Genomic DNA, 17,145 nt, shown 5'->3' on the forward strand with positions numbered 1-17,145 from the left:
AGCAGCTGCTGAGACTCTTTAGCATGAGTGGTGGTGGTGGTGGTGGCCCGCAAACTCCAATGAACATGGGGGAAGATGGGTTTGGGTTTCACTTTTTTAGTCAGTCTTCTTCAATGGGTTTGGGTTCCACTAGCTTTTTCATATGTTATCTTTATCTATGTCTTTATACTAGATGTTTGAAGTGTTTTAGTTCGGTTGTGGGTATGACCAAACTGCACTAGCAGAGAATTGCTTAGATTTCCAGCGGAAGACTACACATAAGGCTACTATGCTAGATCAACAAACGTTACTGTGGAAGAGCATTTTGCAGAGGTTGAGCTTTGTTTGCTGCTCTTCAGGGGTGCGGTATTGAGAGGTAATGTCTTACCTTTTCATTTAATCTTCAAGAAAATGTCAACACGATTATCTTTGTATTCCAATAGTTAGTCTTGCACCAGCTCTGAATCCTCATGTGCCATCTGGGGAGAAACAAAGAAACCTACGAGTAAGCTTATAATTGTATCATCCGCATCTGCGGTAACTGTTAGCATATATTGTGCCAATAGTTAGATACTTTTTTGTATGCAAATAAGGTGTTGGCCATTTAGTCCACCGTAAACGTTTTTCTCAGTTTAGCTTTTGGTCATAAGTCAATCCTTTGATGTTTTTCAAATTAATTATGATTGCTTTCCAAAGCATAGTTCATCATCTTTTTACAATACAAATCTTCGAAAATCAATGACCACAACGAAAGAAAAAAATCACAAACACAGCTCACATTCATTTAGATAGAATAACATCATGTCCATGACCGACCCCGCACTTGCGCGGAGATTCCGCCCCTAGTTTATATAATAGCTAACATTTAATAGAAATCAGTGGTTGAATGCTTACGTAGTTTTTAAGCCACTTGCTTTCAAACATAATACGCTCGGCTAGTTCATCGTTTAACATAGAAGGACCAATCTGTATAACTCTGTAAACAAAATACAATGGTATAGTTGTCAATTACCAACAACATCATCAAAACGATATATTCAAAGGAATAACATATGTTCATGTATCTTGCCAGTCCTGCATCTTCTTATAATCTTCTTTACGCACAAACACCAAGCAGTGATCAGGGTCATCTTTGCTAGTTAGATCTATCTCTCGGTCATCTAATCGCATCGCTGACATCTTCAATGATTTTGGAGGTTCCAAAACATCCAATGAATCTTCGGGTTTAGCTTAAGAAGGATCAAAATCTTTAACAAATGTGTCTTGTGAAAGGATCTTCATGCAAATTTCCAAAAACTCTTGTGTATACGAAGATCAATAGCTGATGACTGAGTCAAGTTTACAAGAGGTAAATTGATATATGAATCATCAGTCTTTAACTTTTTTTTTTTGCAACCTGTTAACAAATATAAAAGGATATCATAGAGTAGAATATCATAAACGTCAAGTTCCAAAAAGCATATTAAACAAACAAACTTCAACTTCAAACTACATCCATTACATAAACGTCAAGTTCCAAATACAAATTACACATACAAAACTCAAGTTCAAAATAGAGCCATTACATAAACGTCAAGTTCCAAATACATATTCCAAATACATATTACACATACAAAATTCCAAAAACATATTACATATTAAAATTACAAAATGTAATTCCGCCTAGTTCCAAGTTACAACAACATAGCTTCAAAGACCTAAATTCAATCGCCTAGTTCCAAACATCCAAGTTCCAACAATTTTTAACACTTTCTCTTAATGGTTACATTTTTCTTTGATGGAGCTGTGTCTTTTTTGCTCGTGTTAGGACCAGTGTCGATTATGCTCTTGGTAGATCAATCTTCCCCGCCAATTCAGTCATCAGTAAAGTTGTTCTGAGCTATGTAACCTCAGCCACAATCTTCCCCAACATGTCGGTTACAACTGTCTCAAACTGCTCAGTTCTATCCGAAGCTGTTCTGAGCTGTGTAGTCTCAGTCTCAATCTTCCCAAACTGTTAGTTACAACAGTCTCAAACTGCTCAGTTTAATCTGAAGCTGTTTTGAGCTATGTAACCTCAGTCTCAATCTTCCCCAACCTGTCCGAGAATTGTTGACAGAATTTCTCCGCAAAAGTCGTAAAATAAGCTTGTACCAGACCCTCCAAAAACTTTTCATATCTGTGTCAATGTTCCCTTTAGATGAAGCAGCTAGCTGGCATACCACCTTCTTATTCCTTGACTCTGCTCCTCGTTCTGCATGTTTTCTCTTGTGTCTTCCCGAAACATCAGCGGTGCCATCAACACTCTCAGCAACATGACTATTCTCGCCAATCTCAGTATCAGCTGCTTGATCTTCTCCTTCCTCTTTGTCAGTTTCCTCAAATTCGGAGCTTGTAGCTTCTTTTACTCCCCAAACATGATTGTTTCAATCATGTTTTCTTTGGATCATATCCAAAACACGATCCACTCTTTCATCTTTTTTCTTCATCTTTCCTTGCAAAATCAGTAACCAAAAGGACTACTCCATCTATGTGAAATTTCATGAATGAATGCAAAATCCCCTACAAAACAATCAAATCATTAGTAGAGTGAACAAGACCAATCAAAACATTTTTATTAGAAAAATATATGCATACATTTTCTGGAAATAAAGTCTCAATGCCAATGATATCTTCATAAGAACATTTTGCACATCCTCTCCAATTACCACACAGAGGACATGTGAAATTGCCGCTGACTTTTGTGCCACAAATATCTCCTAAAGCATGAATAACTTCCATTATCTAAATTTGGAAACCAAACAAGAATCCTTCCATAGTACCCCTCCTTCTGCTCTAGTTTATCCCTTGTTTTATCAATCTGCTTCAGCAGGAAATCTAATTAGTACATATCTCATGGGTAATTCCAAAGCTTCTCCAAATCCGTCGCCAACTTCATGTAGAGAGATGTTGGAAATTCACCTTCTCATCTTTCCCCATCACTACACCATATAACGCAAAGATAGATCAGTCTCACCCTATCAACCCAAGTCCAGCTATTTCTCTCTTCCAAATACTTTTTTTTTTATGATCTGCAAGTTTATTTTCCTATATGTCTTTATCTGCCTGCTCCAAAAACCACCATCATTTTTCCATGTCACTAACCCACTGTTCTTCTCTTGCTTTACTTTTAGACCAATGCATGGTACTCTTGCAATCTGAAATGCAGAGGCCTCCTAGCAAAGGTGAACCCCTTCTCAAATCTCTTTCTTGTCATCAACTCCTTACACAAGAAAGAGTGTACCAGCCTCACCGAAAACTTTAGATTATTCTTCTTGATAACCATAATATGCGATAAAAGGGGATCTTTCATCACTTCCTCGAATTCTGGCTTCATTTTTTTGCTTCAGCAACTTAAGAAGTCTTAGTCGACAACGGTTATTAATCTTCTTAACCTGAGGTTCCAAGCTCTCACCGTATAGACGACTAGGCAACTCCAACTCCATACCTGAAAATTAAACACAATAAAACACAGTAGCTATCAATAACCAATATCACAGCTCAGTAAAATAATGTCTTAATACTCTATCAATACCCAATGTCACAACCAATGCAACTCAACAACTAGCATCAAAGGATTAGCATTCTCACTGTATCAATTCCAGTTTTCGAGTCTTTTAATTTTTTTTTAAGAAAAAACCCTAAAATTCCTAAATATATCCTAAAACAACGATTTGAAGCATGGACTGTGTGCGAAATCGTCCCTAATCATCACCTTACCACATGATTGAAGCCTAAACATCCTAACAAACTCAAAAAAACACCTTTTACCTTTGTATTTTTGAACTCTAAAAGTGGAGATAGAGTTTCATACTTTCAGGTTGAACAAAAGAGTGATAGATTCAAAAAAATCTCACAAAATCGTGTGGATTAGGCTGAAGAATCGTCCAAATCAGAGTGTAATTGAGTGAGTTAGGGTTTAAGAACTTAGGACTTTGATTTTCTCCCCTTTGTTCATGAAAGAGAAGAGAAAAAGATCCCAAAGAAATCGAGTTTAAAGAGTTAAAATCGTGTTTGATCGGTTTAAATCAACTGGGAATCAGTCCAGATATAACCGAAGAAAACCAAGAAATTGATTTGGGAGACTTACCTGGGCACGGGATCGATCTAGCATCAGCGATCGATCGATCCCAATGAGATCAGGCTTTGCCGATCGAGTGAACTGGACCAGTTCGATCAGTATATGCTACGTGTTTTTGTGTGTGTTATATTGATCAGGATCGACTGGTTCGGATCGACTGGGTGCTAACGGATCGATCGGTCCCACTGGATTGAGTACCTTTGATGTTTAGTTATTTTATTTTATTTTATTTGAGGATTTTTAATGTTTTCTTTTGTTTTAATTACTTAAATTATTTATTATATTTTAATATTTAATAACTGTTTTGTTAATTGTAATTTTGAATTTATAAATGAAATTAAGGTCAGTATTGCAATTTTAAAAATAATTAGCCTAATGAAATATATAGTATATGAAATTAGTCTAATGAGACATTATTACCATTTTTTGGCCTAAGAAACAATTTTTTCAATATATTATTTGTTAGTGATTTTGAAGTTTGGGAAACAACCGAAAACTATAAAATTTCTAATAATCATTTTCAGTTGCGTATTAATGATCAATCAAAACATTTGAGATTATTAATGACTCGCTGGTGTCAACTGAATTTGAAATTTTTCATTTTTTTAATTATATATGACTAATTCCGCTTGCTAGCCAATACAAATCATCAATTTAACGGTTGGTTTTTAATATCTAAAATATTACTCCTTCCGTTTCATATTAAGCGTCGTTTTAGAGAAAAAAATTTGTTACAAAATAAGTGTCGTTTTCGGTTTTCAATGCAAAATTTATTAATTGTATTCTGTTATTTGTTTTTCTATTAGTTGAAATATGGTTAGGTGTATAGGTAATTGTGTTTTTATATTGAAAACATGCAAAATTAATTGTTTTCTTAATCCGTGTGCACAAATCTAAAACGACACTTAATATGAAACAAAGGGAGTATATACTAAATTGAGATTGCGATTCTTATTTGATGTCAATTAGCAAACGTTTTATTGTATTACATATATAACTAGTTTCATAGTCCCCGCGCAAGCGCGGGGCCGGAGACAATGATGATGCTTGGATGGGATTTTGATGTTTGTTTTGTGAATATTTTTTTGTTTGGGTTTTAACCGAAAATGGTCAGGATTGAAATTTGTAAATCTTCCAGCATGATTGAATTGATATAAAAATGATTAGGAATTCATATGCTTTTGATATTTCCATATATTATTTTAGATGATGTTATCGAGTATTTGTGTTATTAGTGCTTTCATGTTCAAGAGTTGTGGTTTATGGTGTTGTTATTATCTAATTACTAGGTTGTTAGTATATTATTGTTAAATAGTTGAATGACATTAAAAATAAAATGGTTTTTAAGATGTTTACAAATTATACAAAGAAACATACTTTAATGGATAGAAAAGAGAAAGAGGGATCATGCTTGTTTAGGGCTTGTGCGGAATGTTTATGGGTTAATATTTATTAGTGAATAAAGAACTTTATTTATCAGTGAATAATTTTTTTTTATTTACAGATAAGAATGTTTAACAAATTGAAATGTGTCTGTATTTCCATATTTTATTTTTGTACGATTTAATCGGATCTTTATGTTATTAGCGATTTCATGACCGTAGGTAGCAAAACTTAGGTAGTTGTTAATATAAAACTCTAATATTGGAACGTAAAACAGTTTTTTTTTTCCAAAAGAAATTTTATTAGTTTTTTTTAAATGTGTCATGACATGTTTTTGAAAGTATATAATTGTAGTATAGTTTCTTTTAGATAGATTAATAATGATATAATTTCATATAATTATATAGTTGTATGCCTATTTCATTCGTAGTTTTTTTATACTATCTATGTTTCATATTAAGTGTTGTTTTAGACTTGTGCACACGGAATTAAGGAAACAATTAATTTTGCATGTTTTCTATATAAAAACCCAATTAACTATACACACCTAACCATATTTCAACCAATAGAAAAACAAATAACAGAATAAAATTAATAAATTTTGCATTGAAAACCGAAAACGACACTTATTTTGTAACAAATTTTTTCCTCTAAAACGACACTTAATATGAAACGGAGTGAGTATTTGGTAAAAATATTGTGGATAGTTTAAAAATGGGAATGGTGGACTAAAAAGGTTAAAGTGGTATAGGTCTATTTTCGAACACAATGAAAACGTAATAGCTGGGTTTTTAAATGCTTGGGCTTGAAAATCGGTGGGTCTTGAGTCACAATTTAGGTCTGAAACTGGAAAAACGGTTTAATCTCCTTTTTTTCCTCATCATCGACAGCTTCACAAGTTCTTGCGATTTCTGGCCTGATTGCATTTTCAGTGTGTGAGTTTGTAAAATTATAGTTATTCTAAAGCGTCATGGAAAAGAGATATGCTCACCTCAGCTAAGGCTGTCTCTGCCGCATTCCTTGCTCAGTGCTCATTTGTTGCTTTGTTGTTCTCAGAGCCTAAAATAAAAATGTTTGAATTTGTTAATTGAGTTTGACAGTTAAATAAATTGATTATCAAGCTTGATGTGTTTCCCTTATTACCATAGATTTATCTTAAATTTCCAATAGATAAATTTTGAATAAAACATAACTTACAAAAAATACTAACAAACAAAAATCATCAAATAATGAAAGAGAAGACAAAAAAAAAGATAAAGTTCTTTTGGCCAATTAGATCCATTAAACCACAAAATAAACAATAACTATTAAATATACTAAACACATAAACTACATTAAAATTCTAACTAAATTTATATAATAATTAATTAAAAGAAATATTAAACTTTTTGACCAATGAAAAACAGATAAAAGGATAACCTTATGAATTGTTGGATTAATCTAAATCTAAGGGTGCATATTTATTTTTCTCTCTCTTTCTCTCTGCAGACACATATTCCTCATTCTCTTCTCTCTTTTTTTGGTATGAATCTTCTCCTCCTCTTATTTCTTACTATTTTTTTTTCATATTTGATCAACAGAAAACATAAGAAGATGATAATGGAGTTGAAGAATACGAAGATTCGCTGGTGACGAAGCTCTGGAGGCTCCCCGGAGACGAATCCACGGCGGAGCTCAAGGTCGACTTCACACCATCATCTCACATGTGCTCAAACTCAACTTCACACCATCTTCGCAAACTCACCGTCACGCCATCGGTTCGAGTTCGCCGTCAATCTAGCCTAACAGAGAGGAGGAAGATTCTTCCCAAATCTCCATTATTCTTTTTCATTTCTTGCTCCTTTAATCTGCCGACGCATGGATCTGATATGTTTGTGATGGTGAGATTTAATGTTCTTTTGTGGGTTTGATACCTAGAAGATCTGAAAGCTGAACCGAAGATCTGCATATAATCTAACGGTTTAAAAATCCTACGACAAAAAAAGAAACTACGCAACTGATATCACTGAATATGCCTTCAAATTCAAATATTCAAGTTTTAAAAAGATCTTACCATTGCTACTTATATATTTTCATCATTTTATTCTCAGGGCATAATGAAGCAACTGTTTTTGTGCTTCGAACAACATCGGATCTCCTTTTTTCTAGTTCAACTCACTCACGCTGTTGCTGATGTTACCGACTTTCGTTGCTCTGTATTCTCCCTGAAGCTGCAACCAGTAGAGAAATCATTGAGAATTTTAGAGATGAAGGGTTGCTTTGTTTAAGATGAAGTATATATAAGGAGGATTTAAGGAGGTGTTACGAATCAAGACCATTAATAATGAATTGATTTAAGATGGGGAAATGGAGAAATTGATGAAGAGAACTTGTTTCTTACTTTCCTGGAAACTCAAGAGTCAAAACCCATTTATCATAACATAATATCGAACTTTTTTTAGTTTTTGAAGAAACCCATTTATCATTATCATATGACATAATATCGAAAAAAATGAAAAAATAATTTATTTCGAGTGAGACCCATATAATATGGCAGCTGCGTGGTTTGAACCCACAAACTGGCGGACTTAATTAGAAGCCTTAGACCACTTGGTTAAAGTGTATTTTGTTGTTCATAGCCATCTTACCAAGACTATGGGCTTTTAAAAAATAAACGCGGAGCCCACAAACCTGCTGACGTGGCGCGCTGGAGAGCCTTGAAACTGCCTCATTATAATGTTATCATATCGTAACATAATATCAAACTTTTTTTTATTTTTTTAAGAAGCCCATTTGTCATTATCATATGACATAATATCGAAAAAAATGAAAAAATAATTTATTTCGAGTGAGACCCATATAATATGGCAGCTGCGTGGTTTGAACCCACAAACTGGCATACTTAATTAGAAACCTTAGACCACTTGATTAAAGTGTATTTTGTTGTTCATAGACATCTTACCAAGACTATGAGCTTTTAAAAAATAAACGCGGGGCTCACAAACCTGCTGACGTGGCGCGCTGGATAGCCTTGAAACTGCCTCATTATAATGTTGATTGTTGTTATAGAAGAAGAAGAACTCTTGAATTCAGAAATTGTTGATATACTTATATTAATAATAAGAATCCAAATAAATGTTTAAGGATGTAACTTTTAATTTTAACATTATTTCTTTAAGAGTTGCGTTAATATAAAAGAAGTTGTCAAAATGTAGAAGTATATTTATTTTCATCTTATAACAATGTGTCTTTCCATCCTACATTAATTTAAAACTAGATCTCGACCCGCGCGGGTTTTTGTTTTCATTTATTTTTATATAAACATTTTGTTTTCAACTCTAAATTGGTATATATTATAACATATATGTGTCTATCAATTTTTAAAGCATAATAAGTTTACGGTATATTTTTTTCATTGAAAGATTGTTTCAAACTTTCACATGTATTTGTATCTTTATATATTTTTTTTTTGGATTATTATTTTATTATTAAAATCATAACTATATATATAAAGATTAGTAAAATATTATTTTATTGTCATATCCAAAGATATTGTAACATTTCATAAATTTAGAAAGTTTTTAAAAGATTAAACTTTTCGATTCATAGATTTACATTATCGAGTAAATAATTAAACATTTAGTTTTTGTTTAATTTTTAAAATAAACTATATAGTTTAAAATTTTTTTTCATTGGTTTAAGGTAGTAAAGATTAATCATTGTTAGATAATATGATTTTTGTTAAAAAAAATCTTTATAATTTTAAAAGTTAACATCGGCAAATATTTAAATAATTAATATAAGGAGGTATAGTATTACAACATTAAATTATATCTATTTAATTTATACTATCTATAAATCTAATGGATCATCTATTCTTTAATTTCAATTATTTATAATCCAATAAAATTTTTTGGTAGGCCCAAAATTTAAATGATAAGATTAGAGATTAAATGTAACATGATTTTCTAGGAATTTAGTCCAATAAAAATTTCTGGTAGACAAAAAATTTAAATGATAAGATTAGAGATTAAATGTAATATAACTTTATAGGAATATGTCCATTAGGTCCATTTTTAAAAAAATCACACATGAATCAAGATTGTGACTTCTGTTTCAATATATAAGATAAATTGTTAAAATGTCAAAAATGTAACTTTTCATTCTAACATTCTGTCTTGTCATCTTAAGAGTATATTGGTTTAAAATATATTTTTAAAATGTATTGTATTTCATCTTAACAATGTGTCCTTTTGTCATGAAAATTGCATTGATTTAAAAGTTTTCAAAACCTTTAAAGATGTCTCCTTTCAAGCATTTCATGGGTTTAAAAAAATTGTCAAATGTGTAGATATGTAGTTTTTCATCATAAGAATTGGATTGGCTAAAACATTTTTTATGCATGAGTGGATCGTTAGAGATTAAAGTGAATCTTTGTAACCGCTTAAGTGATCACATCAATTGCTTGGTGAACAGTTGCAACTGATTGAATTAAGCATTCCTAACTGTTGGTGATTGTAATTTTTAGCGATAAATCATAGCAATTTTTGGTATAAATCATTGCAGTTGTTGGTGAGTGTAGTGTGTAGTGATAAATTGTTGCAATTTGTTATCCATTGAAACCTTTAGCTACGCATTGCAATTGTTGGTAGAAGTTCAATTCTTTGGAGTTTTGGAAAAGACAAAGCAGATTTGGTTAGATTCTGACCTGTGAGTGGGAATCTACATCATTGATGTTTTTGGGGATGATGTTTATGTGGAGATGAAATATAGGGGAGGAGGTTGTGGTTGAAATTTACGTCATTGATGTTTCTGTGGAATCTATAAGCCCCACGAAATGTTGACGTTTTTTAAGGTTGCGTAACAAATTATTTATCGTCCATAATTAAATAGGTAATCAATCAGTGCATGGTATAATATCTTCTTTAAGTGACGTACCAATATGATCCACTCGTCATTGTCAAAGGTTAAATCTTTCAGTTATTAGTGGCTAGTTTACACATTCCCCAAACTAACTTTATCATCTATAATGTACTTTTTCGTTTTTTTTCTCTATAATAGAGTGTGTTCTTCTTTAATGTATTTATATATTTGTTTTAAATGAATATTTTAAATATATTTTATTTTTATTTTACCATTAAGATCTTTTATTTACATAATTTATAAATTAGTCCCACATTTTACATATAGTAATGTTAAATTTTAAAACATATATTTATGTAAAACCTTTTGAAAATCAGTTCAAACATTACAATTGGCTGATTTTTAAACCCAAAATCAATTACTCTAACAATATGTAAGTAAGTTATGAAGTTTTTTTATAACTATATATAACTAACAAATTTTTGTCATAATTAGTAAGAAAAAAATTAAAGGGTCATTTAACTAATTTTTTTAATTTTAAAGTAAAGAAAAAATATTTTTGTTGATAATTATGAAAAACTAAAATTTAAACTATTTTTTAAACGGCTGTTTTAGAGTATAAATATTATTTCAAAAAGTAACAATCTTTAGATTATTTTAGAATTAAAAAGTCAAAATGATTCGACCAGAATTTCTCTCTATAATAGAATTTATTACAGAATATATAAATAGGTTGGAAATGCTCTAAAATAACAAGCTAAGCGGTCATTCTTATTAGAGACTCATAGCATTTAACAATTGTTTTGGATTCTTGGTACTGATATTTGATACTTATCAGTAATCTGGAATCTCTAGTCGTTTTTATCAAGTTTAAGTTTATGGAGAGGAAGCTGCTTCTTACAGTGTCGATCATCATGAATCTTGTATTTACTATTCATATTCTTTATAGAAACTCAACCACATGGAATCCGACTTGGACCAGTAGAGCTGCTATTGAAGCAGAGGATGCAGCCTCTGTGTCATGCTCAGGCCATGGAAGAGCTTACGTGGACGGTATTGGAGTCCTTGGCGGCAAGCAACCTTCTTGTGAATGCAACAATTGCTATACAGGCAAAGATTGTTCTATTCTTCTCTCAGATTGTCCTGTCAACGCTAACTCGTATGCAAAAAACCCTATGATTGGATCCATCGTTTCGACAGTATGACCAAACTAATCTATTTTTCTTTTTTATTAACTTTGTGTATTTCTTGTTTGTTTTTCGGGTTTTGAAGAGGAGACCCTTTGTTCTTAGAGCCTTTCTGGATGCGACAAGCAGAGAGCAGCGCGGCTCTGGTCTCGGGATGGCACAGGATGAGTTATATCTATCAAGATGGGACATATATGTCGGAAGCGCTTGAGACGGTCATCAGGAAACTGCATAGTGTGGTGGGAAACGCTGTTACAGATAACAGGTTTGTAATATTTGGAAGTGGAAGCACACAATTGCTTGCAGCAGCTGTTCATGCCTTGTCTTTGACAAACTCATCATCATCAGGACCGGCAAGGCTTTTGGCTTCAGTTCCATATTACGCTGTAAGCAAGCTCTGTTATGGCTTTATGTAAACAAACATATTGGTTGTTTTGACCAGTCTGTGTGTGTAGATGTACAAGGAGCAAGCGGAGTTCTTTGACTCAGTACATCTCAAGTTTGAAGGAGATGCGTTTGCGTGGAAGAATAGCGAGCGCAATGATAATACCACACAAGTTATAGAGGTAGTGACATCTCCGAATAATCCAGATGGGAAGCTGAAAAGAGCGGTTCTTGATGGTCCTAATGTCAAAACAATTCATGATTACGCCTATTACTGGCCTTATTTCTCCCCTATAACTGTTCCAGCTGATGAAGATTTGAGCTTGTTTAGTCTCTCCAAGACTACAGGTCATGCTGGCTCTAGATTCGGGTAAACAAAAATAAATAAAAAATGTATCAAAAGATTTGGATTGGTCCCAACAGCTCACAAGTGTTTTTGTTTTTGCAGGTGGGGATTGGTAAAAGACAAAACTGTTTATGAAAATATGAAAAGATATATCACTTTGAGTAGTATGGGAGTTTCTAGGACAACACAGCTTCATGTTCTTCAACTGCTCAACGTAGTAGTTAGGGATGGAGGCGATAATATATTCCATTTTGGTCATGAAACTTTGAAGAAAAGATGGGAGACACTGAACAAGGTCTTGTCACTCTCTACACGTTTCTCGCTCCAGAAAATCAAACCTGAGTACTGCAACTATTTCAAGAAAGTCAGAGACTTTACTCCTTGTAAGTTTTTGTTCTCATGCAAGAATAAAAAAGAAAGCTGAGATTTTTCTGTTTTAAGAAGAATTGGTCTGTTTTAAATTTATTTGTTTGATTTGAAAGCTTATGCATGGGTGAAGTGTGAAAGGCCAGGAGACGCAAACTGCTATGAGATATTCTCAGAGGCCAAGATAACAGGACGTGATGGCAAAGTGTTTGGATCAGAGGAAAGTTTTGTGAGATTGAGTCTAATCAGATCACAAGATGACTTTGATCATCTTATTGATATGTTGAAGAAGTTAGTCTTCCAAGAAGGTGTAGAAGCTCATTCTATCTGAAAACTTGATGTTGTCAAAAAATGTCTTCAGTTCAATATTATGTAGTACCGTATTTGTGCCAGTATAATTAAGCCTACAATGCCCGTTGTATGAAAGCTTTGTAAATATTGTGAAAATCAGTCAGTATATTTATTTATCTATCTATCTATCTATCTTATACCTTATATATTAAAAAAGAAGCATTGTAATAAATGCATTCACACTATAATAGACACATGGCAGCCTCACCAATGATTTGATAATAAGTATGCTAACGCGTTCACACTATATTCATAAATGTGTTCACACTATGTACTTTGCGTTTTTTTAAATATACAACTCACATACATGGTTCCAATAAAACTCTGGATTTTTTGGTTCGAATAAAAATAGATAACGAATCAAAAGCCAAACTATATATATATTATTTTTATTGTTTACGGATAAAGTTGAACAAAATATTCATAAATTTTGATTCAATTTGTTATCTGTTTTGATTTGAACCAAAAATTCTGGATATCCGTAACTCTACGAAACAAATCAAATACTAAAATACAATATCAAAAAAAGAAGCAAATCACAAAAACCAATATTTTTAGGAACATATATCTAATTCAATCTGTTATATGCATATATATACATATATGTAAAGAATTATATATATATACGTTATATATAGTATACTTTATATCAGTTTTACAATATTTTTATGAATTAAATTTATTATATTAGGTACTAGAATTTAAAAAGTTAAATAATGTTTTATTTTTGTAATAAAATGTTCTTATTAAATTCTTCAATTATTTTTCAAATTTTATTTTATCTACGGATCAAATCGGATATTCTTTTAAATTCTAAAACATTTCGGATATCCGAGTCACCGAATATCTAGGTGGCTAAAGATCGAATCGACACTAATGCTTCCAAATACCCAGATATTCGATCTGTGTCCACCTCTATTTACAGATACAATTTTATTTTATTTATATGAAAAAATGAGTAATGTCAAGGCCTTTTTTATTTTAAATTAATTTTAATTTATCTTTATTATTTTGAACAAAAATATCATTTAATATTAATTAACAATATCTTTATATATTTGTCAACTATTTTTATATACTTTTTACATACATATGCATGAGCACCTTGATGTGAGCACCTTGTAACTAAGTTTCTAGGACAACACAGCTTCATGTTCTTCAACTGCTCAACGTAGTAGTTAGGGATGGAGGCGATAATATATTCCATTTTGGTCATGAAACTTTGAAGAAAAGATGGGAGACACTGAACAAGGTCTTGTCACTCTCTACACGTTTCTCGCTCCAGAAAATCAAACCTGAGTACTGCAACTATTTCAAGAAAGTCAGAGACTTTACTCCTTGTAAGTTTTTGTTCTCATGCAAGAATAAAAAAGAAAGCTGAGATTTTTCTGTTTTAAGAAGAATTGGTCTGTTTTAAATTTATTTGTTTGATTTGAAAGCTTATGCATGGGTGAAGTGTGAAAGGCCAGGAGACGCAAACTGCTATGAGATATTCTCAGAGGCCAAGATAACAGGACGTGATGGCAAAGTGTTTGGATCAGAGGAAAGTTTTGTGAGATTGAGTCTAATCAGATCACAAGATGACTTTGATCATCTTATTGATATGTTGAAGAAGTTAGTCTTCCAAGAAGGTGTAGAAGCTCATTCTATCTGAAAACTTGATGTTGTCAAAAAATGTCTTCAGTTCAATATTATGTAGTACCGTATTTGTGCCAGTATAATTAAGCCTACAATGCCCGTTGTATGAAAGCTTTGTAAATATTGTGAAAATCAGTCAGTATATTTATTTATCTATCTATCTATCTATCTTATACCTTATATATTAAAAAAGAAGCATTGTAATAAATGCATTCACACTATAATAGACACATGGCAGCCTCACCAATGATTTGATAATAAGTATGCTAACGCGTTCACACTATATTCATAAATGTGTTCACACTATGTACTTTGCGTTTTTTTAAATATACAACTCACATACATGGTTCCAATAAAACTCTGGATTTTTTGGTTCGAATAAAAATAGATAACGAATCAAAAGCCAAACTATATATATATTATTTTTATTGTTTACGGATAAAGTTGAACAAAATATTCATAAATTTTGATTCAATTTGTTATCTGTTTTGATTTGAACCAAAAATTCTGGATATCCGTAACTCTACGAAACAAATCAAATACTAAAATACAATATCAAAAAAAGAAGCAAATCACAAAAACCAATATTTTTAGGAACATATATCTAATTCAATCTGTTATATGCATATATATACATATATGTAAAGAATTATATATATATACGTTATATATAGTATACTTTATATCAGTTTTACAATATTTTTATGAATTAAATTTATTATATTAGGTACTAGAATTTAAAAATTTAAATAATGTTTTATTTATGTAATAAAATGTTCTTATTAAATTCTTCAATTATTTTTCAAATTTTATTTTATCTACGGATCAAATCGGATATTCTTTTAAATTCTAAAACATTTCGGATATCCGAGTCACCGAATATCTAGGTGGCTAAAGATCGAATCGACACTAATGCTTCCAAATACCCAGATATTCGATCTGTGTCCACCTCTATTTACAGATACAATTTTATTTTCTTTATATGAAAAAATGAGTAATGTCAAGGCCTTTTTTATTTTAAATTAATTTTAATTTATCTTTTATGTATTATTTTGAACAAAAATGTCATTTAATATTAATTAACAATATCTTTATATATTTGTCAACTATTTTTATATACTTTTTACATACATATGCATGTGCACCTTAATGTGAGCATCTTGTAACTAAGTATTCACCACAATTGAAGTATCTAAATTTTTTGAAAGTTGAAATATTTTTTCTTAATGTTTCTTTCACTACCGACCAAATTGTAATGAAATGATTTGTCCCTAAATTTTTTTAAAGTTGAAATATTTTTTCTTAATGCTTCTTTCACTACCGACCAAATTGTAATGAAATGATTTGTCTTAATAATTTTCTTTTTTTTTCTTAAACTATTATCTGTTTAGAAACTATAATATGAAACTGTTGGTTCGACATGACGACTATCTAAAATTCATAACATGAAAATAAATAAATAATATTAATTTTTGGTTTTTACCCGAAAAAAACAAAAAAAATCAAACATTTTAACCGAATAAACTAAAATGAATATTAATTTAAAATAATAGTTATATTTTAGAAGATTAAAAACCAAAAAAAAAACTTAAAACCGAACGACTATCCAGATTAAACAGATTTAATGTCTTTTTATTAAAAATAACGAAACGAATAATTACATCACCCGCAAGGCGCGGGTTATTACCTAGTCTTTATATATAAAGTTGGGTTTGCTTCTCTCCTATGGTGTTCACGTAGGATGCCACGTCATTAAATCAGTTCCTGACAGTGCGACATGTGTCCCGGCTATGAAACTCACCATTTCATTTATTTTGTTCAACGAGATATTTGGGCTTTTGTTGAAGTTTGGCTGTGTCTTAGAGCATCCACAATGGTGGACTTGCTATTTGAGTCCTTGAGATTATTATAGTATTTTTTTTGTTTTTTTTTGTTTTTTGTTTGAATAGTTAAGGACTCCGCACTATTTTGTGTGTCCAATGGTGTTCCCATTTTAGGAGTTCTTAGAAATTAAAAAAAATGTAAAAAGTTACCCGCCAAAACCAGCATTCATGTCCATCACATTCCTCACGCTAGACCAGTTTACAGCTAAACGTTCAAGATAGACATCAGATACAATCTCTGACCATTTCTCTGTATTTTTCTTGGATGTTTTTGTGTCAGCCGAAACACTTTGAGGCTTTACACTCACAAGCTGTTTATGCCATAGCTCAGGCCACTTCTGGACACCTCCACTCGGTAACTTCGAGATGCATTGGCGGAGAGGAGCATACCTAAGATTTAATATTAAAAAAGGAGATGATAGAAGTGTACATACAAATATAGTTTTATGTGAATGTGATACGAGTTTTTTTATACCATGAAGCATTTACTTCCTCTTTAGAACAAAGAGGTGGTTATAGCAAGACTCTGAAGTTGGCTTTTGATATATCATGAGTCCTCTCCCCGAAGAGTCAACCGTCTTTGCCACAACCTTCCAGCAAATGGATTTAGTCAGAGAAACAATTGTTGCAAAAACATAAACATAAAGAATCAAGATTCAAAGATCAATGATGAATTAAAAAAAAAAA

The 17,145-nt window shown here is 31.7% G+C and overlaps 1 protein-coding gene across 2 annotated transcripts; it reads left to right on the forward strand.

Moving 5' to 3' along the window:
- Window positions 1–11,018: 11,018 nt before the first annotated feature.
- LOC106307249 (tryptophan aminotransferase-related protein 4-like) lies at window positions 11,019–14,735 on the forward strand. 2 transcript variants are annotated; one of them, XM_013744149.1, is made up of 6 exons: window positions 11,019–11,462; window positions 11,576–11,876; window positions 11,946–12,244; window positions 12,323–12,400; window positions 14,075–14,277; window positions 14,377–14,735. In XM_013744149.1, exons 1-6 carry the CDS (start codon window positions 11,182–11,184, stop codon window positions 14,589–14,591), a joined length of 1,377 nt encoding a protein of 458 aa, XP_013599603.1. In that variant the 5' UTR covers window positions 11,019–11,181; the 3' UTR covers window positions 14,592–14,735. The 2 variants fall into 2 exon arrangements, with proteins under 2 accessions (XP_013599603.1, XP_013599602.1); XM_013744148.1 differs by lacking the exons at window positions 14,075–14,277; window positions 14,377–14,735 and adding an exon at window positions 12,703–13,061 and having other exon boundaries at window positions 11,023–11,462; window positions 12,323–12,603.
- Window positions 14,736–17,145: the final 2,410 nt, after the last annotated feature.

This window comes from Brassica oleracea, chromosome C8, assembly GCF_000695525.1.
Source record: "Brassica oleracea var. oleracea cultivar TO1000 chromosome C8, BOL, whole genome shotgun sequence".
In the NCBI taxonomy this organism is placed as follows: Eukaryota; Viridiplantae; Streptophyta; class Magnoliopsida; order Brassicales; family Brassicaceae; genus Brassica; species Brassica oleracea.